Source organism: Staurois parvus, unplaced genomic scaffold (assembly GCF_062004578.1).
Source record: "Staurois parvus isolate SC_StPar_1 unplaced genomic scaffold, SC_StPar_1.0 ptg000257l, whole genome shotgun sequence".
Lineage (NCBI taxonomy): Eukaryota > Metazoa > Chordata > Amphibia > Anura > Ranidae > Staurois > Staurois parvus.
The window spans coordinates 760115-780051 of NW_028318053.1; the positions used below are offsets into that span (position 1 = coordinate 760115).

General features: G+C 43.5%; 1 protein-coding gene across 1 annotated transcript in view; it reads right to left on the reverse strand.

Annotated features, from left to right (window-relative positions):
• Nucleotides 1-19937, reverse strand: part of GALNT12 (polypeptide N-acetylgalactosaminyltransferase 12) — a 138972-nt gene that overhangs the window by 67577 nt on the left and 51458 nt on the right. The window contains exons 5-6 of the mRNA XM_089681039.1: nt 10180-10297; nt 1604-1780 (exon numbers count right to left, since the gene is read on the reverse strand). Coding sequence (XP_089537165.1) covers nt 1604-1780; nt 10180-10297 — 295 coding nt within the window. The remainder of the gene's footprint in view (nt 1-1603; nt 1781-10179; nt 10298-19937) is intronic.

A 19937-nucleotide genomic window follows, 5' to 3' on the forward strand; every position in this document is an offset into this window, starting at 1 on the left:
GAAGTTAATGGGAGGCATTGTGTGAACCCCAGAGCCAGGGTGCAATTTCTAGTCGCCATGATGACCTGGCACCTGGGATTTGTTGAGCCCTGCACTATCCTATACTCATTGTTGATCAGGAGGAAGGCAAAAAAGGAGTTTTAACCTTTTCCCACTCTAGTCAAAACTGGACATACTTTAAATGTTTGGATTGTGAGAAAGGGCAGTTAAGTGTTAAAAACTCATTTTAAGTATTAAGAACAAAGGTGGGTATTGGTAACTGATTTCAAAGGTTAGAGTAAGTGTTGGATTAGGTGCCAAGAACTAAATTTAGTTTGAAGTGTATGTTGCCCTAAATATTTTTTCTCCATCTATGTTCACGTGTATTTTATGAATCCATAGTCTTTATCCTTTTCATTTACTTCTTCCATCTCTACTTATGTGGTCTGTTTTCATCCTTTGCACAGTGTCCTGTACCTCTAAATGACCATCCAAACACACAGCATGCCTGAATTGAGTAGTTTGTTCAGCCACCACGCCCCCTGACCAATTACACCCTGCCTCTGGTGCATACCCCCTCCCAATCACAGCCTGTCTGCAGAACACTCCCTCTGCTCAAGTACAGCCTGCAACTTAACTCAGGCTGAACAGACTATTTAGGGCGGGAGGCAGCTGTGCAGTCATTTGACGGGAGCCAAGCATTGGTGCGGGCCGGTAGTCATTGTGATTGACTTTGGATCCACTTGAGGGGACTTGTTTTGTGGGGATTTAAATAAAGGACTTGTCAAAACCTGGTGGTGTGTTTTTATTTACTTTACACTTCTTTTTTGTGAATGAGTAGGGATACTATGTACCTCATACTCATTCACATGGGGGGGGCAGGGTCTGACTCCCAGATTCTGATAAGCCCTCTGTCCGCAGAACCCCCAAAACCACTGCCCAGGGATGTGGGAAAGAGGCCCTTGTCCTCATCAACATGGGGACAAGGTGTTTTGGTGCACTCATTGGTCCCCCTCCCTTTCCTGATTTGCCGTTGATAGCAGACAAGTCATGCTCATTAAGGTTGTGGCAGCCACCTGCTCCTTAACAACCACTTATTTACTGGTTGTTAAGAATACCAGCAGATGCAAGCTCCTTGACAACCAGCTAAAATAAAATATTTTCTTTAGCTATTGCATGCCTGGAATGCTTCCTATTTACCACGTGCATTTATTTATTTCCTTTAGTGAATTCATTTTAATGCAATTTTGTGAGTTATTGTTTTTGCTTTTTGTGGTAAATACTGCATAAAGGGATAGCGAATTTTCAGCATTGCATGCGGTACTTGGGAAAAACGTGTCAGATCACCTAAATATCGCATGCAATCGGCTTTAGTGAATTGAGCCCCAAGTGTATTCACCCTGGTTTTCAATGCCAGGAATCTGGTCCTAAAAAATTACCAGCACTTACCCTTAAGGTGATTAAAAAAAACTGTATTAATATAACAATATTAGCCTTACAAAAGAAAGAACAGTAGCTTTAAAGTGATGAAAAGACAAGCCTTCAAAAAAGGTATAGTACCTGTTGGTTAAGCATGTTTTTCTTTGACACTTTTTAACATTTTGTTTAATAAGATCTATCTTACCAGCTGTGCATGAGGGTTTCGGTGGTAATAAAGTTCTTTATATTCATCCATCCAAACCTCTGCTGCTCGCACACTATTAGCCAAAGCTTTACTACGTGAGTATGGGGCTTGCCTGGGGAAAACATGTCCAACATGTGAACATGGGTGTACTTCAAGTGTTCCTCCACACTGCCAAATCTATCATTAGGAAGAAACAGTTTGTGAAAATTAGTACAATTCATAAGTACAGTGTGTGTGTGTAATTAATATATATATATATATATATATATATATATATATATATATATATATATATATATACACACACACACACACACATACACACACACACACACACATATATATATATATACACACACACACACACACATATATATATATACACACACACACACGCATACATACATATACATACACACACGAATATATGTTATACAGAAACCATTATTTAACCACTTGCCCTCTAGAGCAGTGGTTCTCAACCTTTCTAATGCCGTGACCCTTTAATACAGTTCCTCATGTTGTGGTGACCCCCAACCATAAAATTATTTACCCAGTAATTATAATTCATGAGTGTCGTTTTACCTCCAATACTGCTGCTTTCAACACAGCAGCTGCTTTCAACACAGCAGCTGCTCTTTACACATCGGAAATATGTGTTTTCTGATGGTCTTAGGGGACCCCTGTGAAAGGGTCGTTCGACCCCCAAAGGGGTCGCGACCCACAGGTTGAAAACCACTGCTCTAGAGGATTTACCCCCCTTAATGACCAGGCCTTTTTTTGCTACTTGGCGCTGCACTAATTCAACTGATAATTGAGCGGTCATGCAATGCTGTACCCAAATTAAATTTACGGCCTTTTTTCCGCACAAAATAGAGATTTCTTTCGGTGGTATTTGATCACCTGTGTGCTTTTTATTTTTTGCACTAGAAACAAAAAAAGACTGAAAATTTTGAAGAAAAATAATTTTTTACTTTCGGCTTTAAAACAAATGTATAAAAGTTAGTTATACATTTAGGCCAAAATGTATTCTGCTACATGTTTTTGGTAAAAAAAATCCCAAAAAGTGTATATTGATTGCTTTGTGTGAAAGTTATAGCATCTACAAACTATGGTATAGATCAGCAATGGGCAAACTACGGCCCGGTGGACCTTTTAATCCGGCCCGCGGAGCGTGGCAAACATTGGCTGTCAGGATGTAGGCGGGGCAGCGTGACAAACTCCTCTCCTCTCACAGTCCGCCCTGAAGACCGGAACGGCGCGGGAACATGGCGAGAGGAATGTGCGGAGCAAAGGTAAGTGAATTGACACAATATGGGGAATGAATTACTATAGGGGGGATGAATTACTATATGGGGGATGAATTACTATATGGGGGATGAATTACTATGCTTACTATGGGGGAATATTACTATACTTACTATGGATGGCATGGTAGTGGCTGGGCCGGCCAGCAGCTAGTCCGGCCCCCGGGTCCAATATATGAACCCATTGCGGCCCTCAAGTCAAAAGGTTTGCCCACCCCTGGTATAGATACTGCAATTTACACCTTTTGCCATACAGCGCTGCACTAGTTTAACGGACAATTGCACGGTCATGTAAATAAATGAAATTTATGTCCTTTTCACACAAATAGAGCTTTCTTTTGGTGGTATTTGATCACCTGTGCACTTTTTATTTTTGGCGCTATAAACAAAAAAGTTTTGATGACATTTTTTTTTTTTTTTTTTTAAACTATTTTCTCATTTCGGTCATAAAAAAAAAACCAAAGAAACCTAAAATTTTGTCATAAATTTAGGCCAAAATGTATTCTGCTACATGTTTTTGGTTAAAAAAAAAAAAATCCCAATAAGTGTATGTTGATTGCTTTGTGTGAAAGTTATAGCGTCTACAAACTATGGTATAGATCAGGGGTGGGCAAACTTTTTGACTTGAGGGCCGCAATGGGTTCATATATTGGACCCGGGGGCCGGACCAAGAGTAGATGAATGATGTGTATGTGTCATCCATAGTAAGTATACCGTATATACTCGAGTATAAGCCGAGTTTTTCAGCACATTTTTTGTGCTGAAAAACGGCCCCCTCGGCTTATACTCGAGTCAACGTCTGCAGGGGGCTGCTGTCTCTTACCTGGCTCCGGTCCCATGACGATCCGGTCCAGGAAGCGCGGCTGCTCCTTCATTCGGTTCGTCCACTGGATGTTCGCGCGGCTGCTCGGCTCCGCCTTCTCACCGGTGATTGGCCGCCAGAACTGTAGCTCAGGAAAAGCACACAGGCGGCCAATCACCGGCGAGGAGGTGGAGCTGAGCGGCCCCGCGAAAATCGAGTGAAGGAGATGCAGGTAAGTGTGCCGTGCTTAGGTGCTGCTGCAACCACATATGCTGGCTGCAGCAGCACCATACTGGAACAGGGGTCAGCAAGTGTCAGTGGGAGGAATAGTGCCCCATCATTGGTGTCACTGATACCAATGATGGGGCATTATTCCTCCCACTGACACCAACGATGGGGCACTTTTCCTCCCCCCCACTGACACCAACGATTGGGCACTATTCCCCCCCCCACTGACACCAATGATGGGGCACTATTCCACCCCCCACTGACACCAATCATGGAGCACTATTCCACCCCCCACTGACACCAATCATGGGATACTATTCCTCCCCCCCACTGACACTGATGGGGCACTTTTCCTCCCCCCCACTGACACTGATGGGGCACTTTTCCTCCCCCCCACTGACACCAACGATGGGGCACTATTCCTCCACCCCCCCACTGACACCAGTGATGGGATACTATTCCTCCCACTGACACCAATGTTGGGACACTATTCCTCCCACTGACACCAATGTTGGGACACTATTCCTCCCACTGACACCAATGATGGGACACTATTCCTCCCACTGACACCAATGATGGGACACTATTCCACTGACACCAATAATGGGGTGCTATTCCCCCCACTGATACTAATGATGGGGCACTATTCCCGCCACTGATACCAATGATGGGGCACTATTCCTCCCACTGACACCAATGATGGGGCACTATTCCTCCCACTGACACCAATGATGGGGCACTATTCCTCCCACTGACACCAATGATGGGGCACTATTCCTCCCACTGACACCAATGATGGGGCACTATTCCTCCCACTGACACCAATGATAGGGCACTATTCCTCCCACTGACACCAATGATGGGGCACTATTCCTCCCACTGACACCAATGATGGGGCACTATTCCTCCCACTGATACCAATGATGGGGCACTATTCCTCCCACTGATACCAATGATGGGGCACTATTTCTCCCACTGATACCAATGATGGGGCACTATTCCTCCCACTGACACCAATGATGAGGCACGATTCTTCCCACTGGTGTTCCCACCCTCGGCTTATACTCGAGTCAATAGTTTTTCCCAGTTTTTTGTGGTAAAATTAGGTACCTCGGCTTATATTCGGGTCGGCTTATACTCGAGTATATACGGTAGTAATATTCCCCCATAGTAAGCATAGTAATTAATCCCCCATATAGTAATTCATCCCCCATATAGTAATTCATCCCCCATATTAATTCATCCCCCATATTAATTCATCCCATAGTACTATTCCCCCCCCCCCCCCCCCCCAAGTAGTAAGCCAAGTCCCCCCTGTGTCAATTCACTTACCTTTGCTCCGCACGTTCCTCTCGCCGTGTTCCTCTCGCCGTGTTCCCGCGCCGTTCCGGTCTTCAGGGCGGACTGTGAGAGGAGCCTAGCTCCCCTCACGTTCGTCACGCTGCCCCGCCTACACACATCCTGACAGCCATCCTGACAGTATCACGCTCCACGGGCCGGATTAAAAGGTCCGCCGGCCGTATACAGCCCGCGGGCCGTAGTTTGCCCATTACTGGTATAGATAATGGAATTTACACAGCTTTTACGGTCTAACTGCCCATCACATTTCTTGAGGTGTTAAAATACCAGGACAGTGCAAACACCACCAAATGACCCCTTTTCGGAAAGTAGACACCCTAAACTATCTTCCGAGAGGCATATTGAGCCTATGGAAGATTTATTTTTTTTCCCACAAGTTTCTGGAGAATGACAAATTTTTTTTTTTTTTGGTGGGTGCTACAATTTTTTATGTCACATAATACTCGCACTGCAATTTTTCAAATGCAAATTTAAATATAAAAAAACTTTTTTTACTTTTAATGCACAAAGACACAACATATTGGCCATTTGGTAACTTATATAATATGTTAATATGCTGAGTAAATAGATATCAAACATGACATGATTTAAAACTGTGCATGCCCCCTGCAATTGTGACAAACTGCATACGTTTTTAATATCCATAGGCAAGGTTTTAAAAGCCTTTACAAGCTACCATTTTAGATTTACAGAGGATGTCTAGTGTTAGAATTACTGCCCTTGATCTGACGTTCGCGGCAATACCTCACATGCATGGCGCAACCATTTTATACATTTTATTTTTACACTGCCCCTTTCTTTTTTTTTTTGATCACTTTTAATGCTGTCACAGGGAATGCAAATATCCCCTATAACTTCAATGGGCATTGTTATATATTCTTTTTTGAGAAATCTGAGGTCTATCAGACTCTAGATATCTCCTCTGCCCTTACATTATATAATCAAACCAAGATCGGTGTGATCAGATGCTTTCCCAATTTACAAATGGCGCTGTTTATATCCTGCGAAACTGAAGTGATCCTGCAGCTAATTAGACACTAGGATTGCTTTTACATAAAAGCCGATAGCCAGCTGATAAAAACGATACCAGGATGATGCCTGCAGCTGTAGGCATCATCCTGGTATAACCATTCAAAGTCCAGGGATCTACCAGTATGTTGCTGATCCTTGTTGGGTATATATGCTATGTTCTTTTTTTTTTTGTATATAGCCCGTGGACTGAATGAAAAAAAGAGAAGAAATCTCTGCCAGAAAAAGTGTGTGGTATGCCCACCATTAGAATATACCGCTCTGCATCCACCCACTTCTAATGGTGGGCACACATTAGGTCACACTTTGCCACATGCGCCAGTTCCAAGATTGTACAAATGTCTAAATAGTGGCACGCTTGAATAAAAATTGTCCACGTATAAGTGGTACCCCATATGAAAGGATGACACCAAGTCCCAAACTATCTTGCCACTACTCCCCATGTAGTCTGGGCATTCGGGGGGCTCCACATGACTATCTTTTCCCTTGTAAATCCTAAACTTATAAGTATAACCTGTTGCCCTCTCACAGGTCTTCTACATCTTGACCCCATATCTGGCACGCTTGCTGGGGAGAAATTGTTTGAATGCAAGGTGGCCAGAAAAATTAATGATGGACTCGTCAACGCAGATTTGTTGCTGGGGAGTATAGACATCTGCAAATTTTTGGTTAAGGTGATTTGCGAGGAGCTGAATTTTGTGGAGCCAGTCAAATTCAGGGTCCCCTCAGGGACGACAGAGTGTATTGTCATTAAAATGCATAATTATTATAGATTATACTCTGATATCTATGTCTGGCCATGGCAGCAGAGAACACGAACATGATGAATCAGCAAACACACTATTTAGTTTGTACAAATTAGAATTACAAGGGTTTTCATTTGAACGCAATAAAAGTCACATTTCAGGCTATATTTTCCCTTTTATAGACATCTACATACCTTAAGAAAAAAATAAGAAGAGTTGCAACTTCTTAATGGAGATAAGGTCTTAGGTACACCAGTAAACACAAATGCTCCTGCGCTTGGGGATAGAATCGATGCAGGCTACAACCACATTAAGATACTATACTAGCAATGGAGGTTTATTGTGTATGAGCGTCTTCCTGGCAATCAGGGGGTTAAATGTGATAACTGGTGTACTGACGGGCAATCTGATGCTATCTGGGAGGGGCGTGAAAACCACGGGAGCGCGAATCATGTATATATATGTGATTTTGCGCACCTGTGCCGCCCTGTAGCAGTATTTCTGCTATAAGGCGGTCAGGAAGCGGTTACAGAAGCGGTTTGTGTTACGGCGCTGCGTTACTTTAACTGGCAATTGCGCGGTCATGCAACTTTGCACCAAAATTAAATTTACGTCCTCTTTTCCCTACGAATTGAGCTTTCTTTTGGTGGTATTTGATTGCCTTTGCGTTAATTTTTTTTTGCTATAAATAAAAAAAGTCTGACAATTTTGAGAAAAAAACAATATTTAGGATTTTTTGCTATAAAACATGTCCAGTAAAAAAATAAAATTTTAGTCATGAATTTCAGCCAAAATGTATTCTGCAACATATCTTTGCTAAAAAAAAAATCCAATATGTTTAAATTAATTGGTTTACGTGAAAGTCATATTGTGCACAAATGGCGGTATAGATATTGGATTTTTTTTTTTATACCAATAATAGCGGCAATCTTATGCAACTTATGGCGGGACTGCGGCGGACATTCTGACACTGGGGGGAACTGACTTGGGGTCACTGACATCCCCAGTGACACCAATACAGTGATCAGTGCAAAAAAAAAAAAAAAGAACTGACACTGTACTAATGGCACTGGGGAGGAAGGGGTTAACATTTTAGGCAATAAAAGGGTTAACTGTGCAAGGGGAGTGTTTTACTAGGGGGGGGGGGTATACTTCACAGTTGCACACTGTTCCAGAAAGCTAAGCTCTGCTCTCCAGAACAGTGTGCTGGAAACTGACAGGGAGGAGGCCTGCATTGAAAACAATGCAAGCTGTGCTTCCTGTCAGTGTTCTCCTGGCTCCGACAGGTAATCACCGTCCGGGATCCGGTGATTGACACCCACGGCCACGATCGGTGCCGCGGGTAGGGCAGGCCCGCGCCCCCTACCATGTAAACTGGATGATGTTTATAAACGTGATCCTGCGCAAATGGGCCGCTTTGCCGCAGTATATGTACTGTGGGCGGTCTCCTAGTGGTTAAATGGATTTTTCCCCTTTTCTTTTTACCTCTTTCCTTTAATCTGTTAGGGCACCAGGATTTTCATAGGATAAGAGGGTGGATGAGATCCACTCATATCTATGGCAATGATTTTGCAGATCCTGCCTGCCAACCTCCTGTGTATTATCTGAACATTCTCTCCTCCATGCTTTCAGGCAGTCTCCGGACACCTATCAAGTTCTCTCCCTGCTCCTGGGTCCCCATCTCTCTTCGTCCATCCGCCCACTGCTGCCTCCAGTCTGCAGCTGCTCGTGGCCCCCCCGCACCGCTCACCGACTCTCACTTGGATACCGATCGGCCACAGCACTTTCAGTTCGGATCTCCGGTCCCAGGCTCCAGGTAGGAGGATATCCTCATCACACAGTGCTCATATTTCACCCCCAGTGGCGCTGTAGCGGGTCAGCATCCCAGACTTACCGGCCACGCTGCTCATGGTGCAATGTTACGGCTCCTCCCCCCCTGCGTGATTGTGTTTGATGCTGGAGTGTGAAGCAGCAGTTGAACACGACCATTACAACCTTGGCAGACTGATGACACCAGAAATATTAAGCGACAGTCGTGCGCTGGTGCGATTGTGGCTTAAACCAAATCTCAGCAAATTTTCACCCTATATAAATTTTCTTTCTTAACATACAATTCCTCCCTCCATGCTGCCAAACAAGCCTACTTTGTCACTCTCATCAATAGCTTGTCATCCAGTCCTTGTCGTCTCTTCTCTACTTTCAACTCTCTACTTTCTCCACCTCCATCTCCACCCAGTACCTCACTCACTGCTTACGAGATTGCAAATCATTTCAAAAACAAGACTGATGCAATTCGTAGTGGCATCTCTACTGCACAGACATCCATCCCACTTAGCATACCTTATACTAAACCTCCCTCAACACTTTCCTCTTTTGACCCTGCTACTACCGAAGAGGTCACTAAGGTTTTCTCAGAAGCCCGTCTCACTATCTGCCCCCTGGATCCTGTCCCCTCACAACTACGGTCACCCTCTTCTTCTATCCTATGCTCCCTCACTCACATTGAAGAAGGTCTTCCTCTCTAATGGTGCCTTCCCCTCCCCTCTAAAGCATGCACGCATCACTCCCATACTTAAAAGGCCCTCCCTTTGTGGGTGGACAGTGGTTGGTAAACTGTTATTTGGGTGGTATAAGATATTGCTGCTTGAGTCTTAGTGACTAAGCATGTTGATCTGTTAATGGTTAACAGAGGTTGTTTGGTATGAAAGGTTAAAGTTAATTTCATAATTAAAAAAGATTTAAACCTAATAAAAAGGGGCAGCGGCCTAAATCGTTCCATAATCCTTGTTGTGTGTTTATTTTATTATTTAGTTACGTTCTTATGGTATGCTGAGTGTTAATGGGGTGTACAATCCCATCCTGCTGTCTAACAGTATCTCTATGCTTCTTTATCCAGAGTGTAGGCTCTCTAATATAGCAAGGGTGTTACTGGCCAGATTAACAGGTGAAAATAGAGGGGGAAAAGCCTACAAAAAGAAACCTAACGCCACCACGACATTTAGCAATAAAGTTGCAATATAATTTTTTGTTTTGGGTTTAATACCGCTTTAAACTTCAGCTGGGCTTTAAGTAAATATTGCGTAAAATACAACATTGACTACTTACTCTAAAAGAGAATTCAAGGTTTTCTCCTCCCCATACTTCCATGCCTGTATCATAAGATCCCAAGTAATCAAAGTACTTCTTACTGACAGAGAATAATCCACCAGCCATGGTGGGTGATCTGAAAAAAGAAAAAAAAAATTTGACATGCAATAACATAATAAAAATAATTCTCTAGATCTTCAGTACTTGGGGAAAATTTACAAATTTATCTGGCATCAAGATTTAAATTTCACAATGGGTCAACTCCAGCAAGAAGTTTTGAGATTTCTAAGTGTATGCTAAATATTTATCTGGGCTGATTCAAATTCTCTTCCTAAACAACTTTCAGTTAAGTGAAAGGGGTGTACAAATCGAATCTCACCTTTTAAGCCCCTGCCTGTCTAAAGCTGGCCATACACTGATCCAATTCTGACCAGTTATGGATGAACCGGCTGAAATTCAAGCAGTGGATAATCCTGCAACAATTGTCGACCTACTTTGATCTGAAAATTGATGGAGCTGGGTAGAAATAACTTGACCAAACAGCTACTGCAGCCAATCAGCTGTCAGAATACAATACTCTCAGCAGAAATTGTGTTCATCTGCACTGTATAGCAAAGATTGAGAAATCTGTTAGATTTTTTTTTTAAGATTTCATGCCCACTAGAAAAGCTAAAAACTGCTTTAGAAACGCTGGACAAAAAAACGCTAAAACATTAGCTTTTTTTTGCCAGCCTTTAGCAGTGCTTAGCCTAGTGTGTAAGCTACATTTAGTAGCTTCAGCACTAAGAAGCAGGGCTGCCAGCTTTCTGAACAACCAGTGAAAAGATGGTTAAGGAGCTGGCCAGACAGTCAGCTGCCGAGTCCTTGACAATGGATGCCCCCCCCCCTCCAAAATCCAAACCAGACCACAAGGGGCAGAGGCACCCGCCCCTTAGTTATTTAAGTGTTGTCATATGGCGGGACTGGAAATTTTTTTTTCAGGTTGGCCGTGGCAACAGGCATTGTGATTGACTACAGATCTACACCCGGGGTTATTTTTTTTTACATTTTTTAATAACTGACTTATCAAAAACTGCCTACTGTCTTTTTACACTACACTTTATTTGTGGAATGAATAGGGGTACAATGTACCCCATAGTCATTCCCAATTGGGGGGGGCAGGATCTAGGGGCCCTCTTGTTAAAGGGGGCTTCCAGATTCTGATAAGCCCCCCACAACCACTGGCCAGGGTTGTGGGGAAGAAGCCCTTATCCCCCATCAACATGTTGAGGGCATTTGGCCAGGTAAGGTTTGGGGGGGGGGGGGCTGCCAGGCTGCATGTTTGGATAAGGGTCCAGTATGGATGTTGGGGGGACCCCATGCCGTGTTTTTTCTTGCCATGGGACTCCCCTTAAAATCCATACTAGGCCCAAAAGGGTTTGGTATGGATCAGAGAGGAGCCCCCATGCCATTGTTTTCACAATTTTTTTTATTGGCAGCAAAGGTTTTTTTTTTTTTACATTCAGCTGTCAGCAGAGAACTTAGGTGTCATCAGGTTGTTAAGGACATGGCGGCTGGCTTCCACTTTAAAAAAAAAAAAAAAACAACTGCAACATGTTGGGCACCGGCATTTAGTAGACTTTATGAGCGGTCTGCGTTTTTACTACCAAAACAATGCTGCTCCACAACACGCTGGCAGAGGGTTTTCTTTTTCTTTCTGCCACTAAACTCTCCTGCCAGAAAATGCTGCTAAAAGCCTGTGTGCATATGAACATATAGGATAACATGCAGGAAAATTTAGAAGCAGTAAAAAAAAAAAAAAAAGTAGCTGTAAAAACACCCAGTGTGCATGAGGCCCAAGCCTGCAGGTTGAAAAAAAAAAGTCTGTTGGTATATGGCCGGCATGCTCACCTTGTACTTTTAGATCCTACCATCCTGCAACTACACCCCACTCTCAAACTACCGTGTTTCAGATTTCTTACCAGCTGAAAGGGGTGTTACCTAATGTGGATATATATTTTATTAATAATTTACAGACAGTGAAACATAATCCTGTATTATGACAACCTGCATGCACCCAACAGCAATTACCTAACTTAATCTATCAACATACGCAACATGCAAGCTAGTAAAGCCGCAATCACACTGGCGTGCTTTTGCTGCAATTTTCCAGAGTGACAGGTGCATTAAAATTATTCCCCATTAAATCCTATGTAACTGGTCAAACTGCAGGTGTGCTGCATTTTGAAAAGTCCTGCATGCTGCATCTTTGGTGTGGTTCTTCAAAAGCACAACGAAAGGCATCTTCCATTGTAAGTCAAAGGGAATATATCAAAAGCGCATTAATGTGAAAGGGCCTTAAGCAGCACAAAAGCGTGCCAAAATCACATCATTGTGAAAGGGCTCTAAAGATTCTCTTTCACCCAGAAAAATTAACAATTAGGATCAACTATACATGTCTGAACATGGCTTAAAAATCAACCATAACCAACCAGATCAAGAAAACTTTTTTTTGGTTTCATAAACAATTTATTAAGGAAAAAGGAGCAGTATACAATATAATTTTGTAACATTTAACATCCAAAAGTACATAAATATTTAGATGAAAAGCATACATAAAATATGTACACATAATAAAACATGGAACATGCCCATACCCAAATCAAACCTGATACACTGAAAAACACATCAATTGTTAAATATTGTAAGAGGATTGGTAAGAGTGAGTCCTCGTTATGTGTATCATATCACCTCCTGGGCGTTCCCTTTTAAAGGTGTTACAACACAGCAGACAAAAACAAAAGATATCGAAAGGAAGAGAAAAGTAGAAAAGAAAAAATGAGAGAGGGAAAAAAAAAAAAAAAAAAAAAAAGGGAGGGGGGGGGGGGGGAAGCCCTCGCGAAGCCCCCACCTATACCACTTGCCTACTTAGACCAACCCTATCTCACTTCCCAAAGTTCTGAAGGAAATGGGGGTGGAAGTTTGACCAAATTTCACATATAAAAAGGGGGCCCCAAAATAATGTATTTATTGATGAGATCTATATTCAGCTGATGTCTTAAAATCCATCCAGCGAGCCCATGTGGTAGTAAACCGTGACATCCTATCTTGAGTAATGTGGATCAATTCCTCCATCTTGTTGATTCTGCCGAACCATTCCCGTATTGTAGGAATATTAGTATTACGCCAATGACAAGGTATACATAATTTAGCCACATTAACCATGCTCATAGCCAAAGATTTATTGTATTCTTTCTTGGAAATTGAAGTATGATGGAGAAAATAATGTGGTCGGGTAAACTCCAATGTATAAGACTTCACCCTGGTGATAATAGCATGGACCTGAGTCTGGAATGGCTGCAAGCGAGAACATGTCCACCATATGTGAAGCATTGACTCAGAAGCCTCTCCGCACCTCCAACAGAGATCGGAAACTGAGGGATAAAATTTATGCGATAAAACTTTGTACCAGTTTTCCTGTACAGCAAAGTTGGATGAGCCTTTATGGATGTATGTGCAAATGGTCTCCCAGTCTTCATTGGAAAGAGATAGGTCCAGGTCTCTAGTCCAATACATGTAAGCTGAATTTGCGAATGCCAACGAGGTGTCTAGCAAAGAAGTATATAAAAGGTGGAAATAATGTGCCATTGGGGTAAACAGCGCATGCAAAGAGTTTCCAAATGTGACAATGGTCTAGTCTACATAGCCCTGGAGCCCCTTGTAGACAAAAAATGGTGGATTCGGAGGCAAGTCCAATGTGATAGTTTAAATAGAGCCAATTTGGCATGGAGAGCATCTCTAGATGAGGAGTACTCCCCGATGAAAAAAATGCATTGCCATGACATCTCTGTGTGGTCAACCCTGCTGGAGAAATTAAGTGGACATTCCAGGTGGTCCAACGTTAAACCTCCCTTGAGTCGGGAAGAAATGTCGGTGGAAAATTTGGTGGGGCAGACCAGTAAAGGGGTGCTCTCTAGCCTCAGAAGGAACCTGAGATGGGTGTAACCAAGGCAATAGATGCAGTGGTAACTAAATCAGTGAGTCCTCCAAAGAGACCCAGTCCTTAGAAGATGCATGAACATTCCAATCAAGTAGATGAGTTAATAAACAAGCCTTGTAATAGCTATAGAGATCTGGCAGGCCTATGCCTCCTTTGGTTTTGGGCTTATCAGTCGGGGTGTATTTAACCCGCGGGGGTTTATGACGCCAGATGAAAAGGGTACACTCTCTCTTGTAAGTACAGAAAAAAGTGGAAAGAACTAAAATCGGGACCGTTTGCATAATATATAAGATGTAGGGAAGAAGGGACATTTTTACTAAAGCTGCCCTTCCAAACCAAGATACATCCAAGGAGTTCCAAGCTCGCATGTATCTATGCATATCCTCCAAAAACATTTGGTGATTCTGGCGGAAAAGCTCCAAGAGACTATGCGGTATGCGGATGCCTAGGTATTTCAAAGCTTCAGAACACCAAGAAAAAGGAAGATTAGATTGACAGTGTCCCATCTCCTTATCCATAAGAGTAACATTCAAAGCTTGTGATTTGCAATAATTAATTTTGAGATTAGAGAGTGATTTATACGGTTTCAAATCCCGAAGTAAGTTCGGCAAAGATAAATGGGGTTCAGTTAGGAAGAAGAGCATGTCATCTGTGAAGGCAGCTACATTATAAGTAGTGCCACAGACTTCTATCCCATGTATGCTAGGGTTTGACCTTATTCTATTTAGGAATGGCTCAAGAGAAAGAACATATAAGAGAGGGGATAAAGGGCAACCCTGCCTTGTGCCATTGTTCAAACAGAAATTGCCAGAGAAAAGGCCATTCACACTTACCTTTGCCAAAGGATTAGAGTAAAGAGCCGGAATGTTGTTCAGTATCTTCGGTAGAATGCCTATTGCTTTCAGGGTTGCTGCTAAGTAATCCCAAGGCAACCCTATCAAAGGCCTTCTCGGCATCAAGTAAAAGGAAGAACCCCCTTCTTTTCTGTGAGGTCAGCCAGTGGTAAAGATTCATTGCCTTAATTGTGTTGTCGCAAGCTTCTCGTCCTGGAATGAAACTGACTTGATCCCAGGAGATCCATCAAGAGAAGGGCAGTAACAGATTTGCTAAGATCTTTGAGTAAAGCTTCACATCCATGTTTAGAAGGGAAACGGGGTGGTAATTTGTGATTAGTATATCATCCTTCCCCTCCTTAGGTAGGACCACTATATGTGCCTCCTGAAGATGAGAGGTCCAGGGTGGAAAGGAAGCCAAAGAGGTAAAGCCCGCTAGAAAACGTGGCTTCAGAATATCCAAGAAGGTTTTATAATATTGGAGGGTTAAGCCGTCTGGGCCAGGAATTTTACATAGTTAGTCTGGCTGAAAAAAAAAAAAAAAAAAAAAGACAAAAGTCCATCCAGTTCAACTATTGAAAAAAAAAAAAAAAAGTTATAATCCTATACCCACAGTTGATCCAGAGGAAGGCAAAAAGGACTTTTGCCTTGTTTACATTTTTTTTTATGGCTCTATCCAATTTCCCTCCAGTAATTGGAGTTTCAAGGTTCTGGGCCTCTTCCTGATAGAAGTAGGGCTATATTTTCGTAAAAACTCTGTGATGCGCCTGTATCTAGGAGAAGAGCCTGTAAAGGGAATCGAGAAGGGGCAAGGTGAATCCGACAGATTATAAAAAGGGACGTATACATGTCTTTAAATTGCTTAGCTATGGCCTCATTTGAAAAGCGTTTGCCTCCCTTTGGGTCTCTGATATACCAGCCTTTCTTAGCTTGAACCACTCTAGCTAGCAGACAGTCACATTTATTGCCTTGCTCATAAAATACTTTTTGGCACAATACATATTAATGGCTTGCACTCTTTCCTAATTCCTCCGCATGTTGTCATCTGGCTTCCATTAAATCTTGGAGAGTAGTCACCACATGAGTGAGTTTGTGCATGGTTTCCAGCCGCCTAATGCATAGCAAAAGGGAATGCACAAAGGCTTTTTTTGCCTTTGAAAGTGGCAGACAGTGATAAAAATTCACCTCTAATCGAGCACTTAAGGGCTTCCCATTGAGTTAGAGGGTCAAACTCAGGGGTGTCATTGAAGGCGAAATATTCTTGCATGGACAGCTTAAGGTTTTTTTATGTTAACCTTGTCCTTAAGTAAAGATGAATTGAGTCTCCAAATTTTACTTCTAGGACCATCTAGGTATCACCAGGTACTCAAAATGCCCAAAGTGAGTTCGAAATGCTGTCTTTCACTCGTCTCCTTCCCTGATATGTACTAAGTTATAGGCCCCCCTGCAAGACAAGCTTAGTGAATATCCGCCCCCCGGAATCTTTGAAAAAGTTCAGGACTTAAAGGGTAGCCATTTTTAAACGGCAATCTTATTGAGCTCCCAATAGTCCACACAAGGTTCGGAGAGAGTTGTCTTTTTTCCACAAAGAATATGCTAGCTCCTGCTGGTGATGATGAAGGGAGCATGCAACCTTTTTTCAAATTTTCATTGATGTAATGCTTCTAGTTTCAGTTCAGACAGAGGGAATATGCGGCCAAATGGAATCTCTGCCCCACGGAGCAGTTCAATGGGCAGTCGTAAGACCGATGTGGTGGAAGAGTGTCTGCTTCTTTCTTGTCGAAAACATCAAAAAAGTCATGATATCCTGGTATGAGCAGGCAAAGATTAGAGTTCAATTGGCTGCTGAGGACCAGTGTAGGGTCAACAGGGTTTGTGCTGAGGCAGTTCTGCTAGCAATAGGCTGACTGGAAAGTTATAGTCCCTGTACCCCAATCCACCAGGGGATTATGAGCTTGTAACTAGGGTATGCCAAGAATTACTGGTAACATGGGAGAACATAAGATGTCAAAGCGTAAAAGTTCTTGGTGACCCAAACTGGTGGTGGTTAAGACAGGCACAGTCTCTTGGGTAATAGGCCCAAATTTTGGATGTGTTCCATCCACAAGATGAATATTAAGTTGTTGTCCCTTGGGCACTAGAGAAATTTGCAAATCTTTTGCTAGGTAATGTCCATAGAGCAGCTACAAGCTGTGGAATCAATGATGGGCTGGAACTTGTTTTCCCTTCCAGGCACCTGTAGAGAGATAGGAAGGACAATGTGACTGGATTACTGAAACCTGAAGGTACCGTATTTTTCACTCCATAAGATGCACTTTTGTCTGTGTCTTATGGAGCGAATATGGTGCGGCCGGCTCAGTATTCCGTTCGTGTTAGAATACCGGGCCGGCCGCTCGGCTCTTCTCTGCAGACCTCCAGCGGTCCTACCTGTTCCTTGGTCCAGCGGTGTCCTCAGTCTTCTTCCCCCGGCGCCGGCATGGGCACCTGGCTGTGACAGCTTGTGGCTTCACAGCTGGGTGCCCACTACGCATGTGCGAGAAGCGCTTCGCTTTGTGAATGGCCCCATAATCTTCTGGGACATGTCCCAGAAGATTATGGGGAGGGAGGGGGAAGGACAACGCCACAAAAGTGGGATCAGGCACCTGTCAAATTTGGGTACCCTCTGCCCCCCCTCCGCTCCCCAGTCTCTGGTCATCTCATAAGGTGTGTCTTATGGTCAGGTGCATCTTATGAAGCAAAAAATACAGTAAGTAGAATGTCTGTGAAGAGACTTACTTGGCCGGATAGGCCAGTTGATACGGAATTGACCAGATTCTCTACAGTACAGGCATAGGTTGGCCTGGCGTCGCCGTAGTTTGTCTTCTGAGGACAAGGCATGACGAAGAAGGTCGATCTGCATGAGTTCAACCTGGCTGGACTGGAGGATTAGTAGACAAGGCGAGTTGGATCTTCGGCATTACCCATGTGGGCCTGGCGGAGGGGTATTTTTCTGACCGTCGTTCCCGAAGCCAACGATGTAATTGGATGGCAAGTTGTACCAGGTCCTCCAAAGAGTCAGGCATTTCTACGCGGGCAAGTTCATCTTTCAAAGTCTCTTACAAGTGCAAGCAGTACTGATATTTTAGAGCAACGTCATTCCAGGCCCTGTTAAAGTGCTTGTAGCACAGTCTCTGCTGTAGTGGTGCAATGTGGATCATCAAAGTTGAGCCATGTATTCAAAGAAAGTCTTTACCGAGTTAAGAACAGGATTGTGTTATTCCAGGAGGTGGCGCGCCCATGCCTAGGCCTCATCAGTCAGCAAGGAGATAATGAACCCCACCTTCACGGATTCTAAAAAGAAAATTTGAGGATGTAAAACAAAGTACAGTTCACATGCATTTTTTAACCCACGGAATTTCCTGCAATTGCCTGAAAAGAATTCAGGGGTTGGCACACGAGGTTCTGGTGGTATAACCACAGCAGGAGTCACAGGTTGAGAGTTTCCAAAAGTAGAGGCTGGTGCAGTTGCACTTGTAGCAGAGCTTTGAGTTGAGGTGGTGGCAGTGGCAGACAGGTTCTGTATCAGTCCCTTGAGCTGGAAGTATCTCTCCTGAAGATTTGTCACAGCTTGGGTAAGAGCCGCAATTTTGAGGGGTAGCATCTCTTTTGGCCTCAGACAGGGCTGGATGTTTCTGTCATGTACCTTGGTTGAAGGCCAAGTTGATGAGAGGGCTTTCCTTGCGGCTCTGGTCCGAGTACCCCTGAATGTGGTGATAGAGGTACAAGGCTCAAAGAAGCACAGGTGCAAATAGCTTGATAGCAGGTGATTGCCACGGTCAAGATGAGCCAGGGTCATACACCGTGAGACAGCAGTGTGGTTAGGAGGCAGGCTGGGGTCAGTACCAGGTTAGCAAGCAGAGCCAAGATCAAAACCAGACATCCTTGGACAGCTCTTTGGTCTTTGCCATGGTGGAGAGTTTGGAATCTGATTGTTTGATTGCTCCTGTGGACAGGTGTCTTTTATATAGATAACAAAATTAGATTAGCAGCACTCCCTTTAAGAGACTGCTTCTAATATCAGCTTGTTACCTGTATGAAAGACCCCTGGTAGCCAGAAATCCTGCTGAATGATAAGGGATCAAATACTTATTTCCCTTATGAACATGCAAATCAGTGCATAATTTGTTAGCTATGGATTTCTTTTGAATTTTTTGTTGCTGTTCTCTCAGTGTTACAATACACCTACCATTTTTAGACTGGTCATTTCTTTGTGAGTGGGCAAACATTCAAAATCAGCAAGGGATGAAATAAGTATCTCCTTCATTGTATACTCCAGGGGTGTGTGCGGACAATGGAGGAGAGCAGCAACTGAACTCTGTGCTTCACAGACAAAATTGAGGGCTTTTACTGCTCAAACACAGATGACTAGGGGCAGGAGACTCCCAGGACACAGCTGCTGACAGCCTCATACAGTGGATACTCACAGGTGCCTCTCCCCTGCCCCCTCCCCACCATACAGTGTCACTTGCAGCAGTCAAGATGGCACCCTGTCCCACCACTGCTCACTGGCTTCAGTAAAAGCAACACAACGGGGCAGACTCTGGCTCCTTGCAAAGAGCGCAAGTCAATATGCAGCCCTGTCTCCCATACCTACCCCATGGCTTAACAGGGAGTGTTCTCTCTCTGCCTCCGAATCTTCACATCATTTTGGATCACAATCCTGGGCTACAGACCCAGAGCTCAAAGAGATTCTCTGTGCCCTCCCGACCAGAGGAGACCTGGATACCTTCCCACACAGCCAGATCTGGAATCAGTGGCTCAGAGAATTGAGGGAGCTTTATAGAAAGAAATAGCCGAAATCAGGCAAGAGCTATCTAACCTGAATGCTAGGGTGGTTAGTTGAGAGGGGGAAAATTAACATTATAAACTTCTGCCTAACAGCACCGGAAGAATCCTGTGCCTTCTCCCACCATTGCTTTAATTCC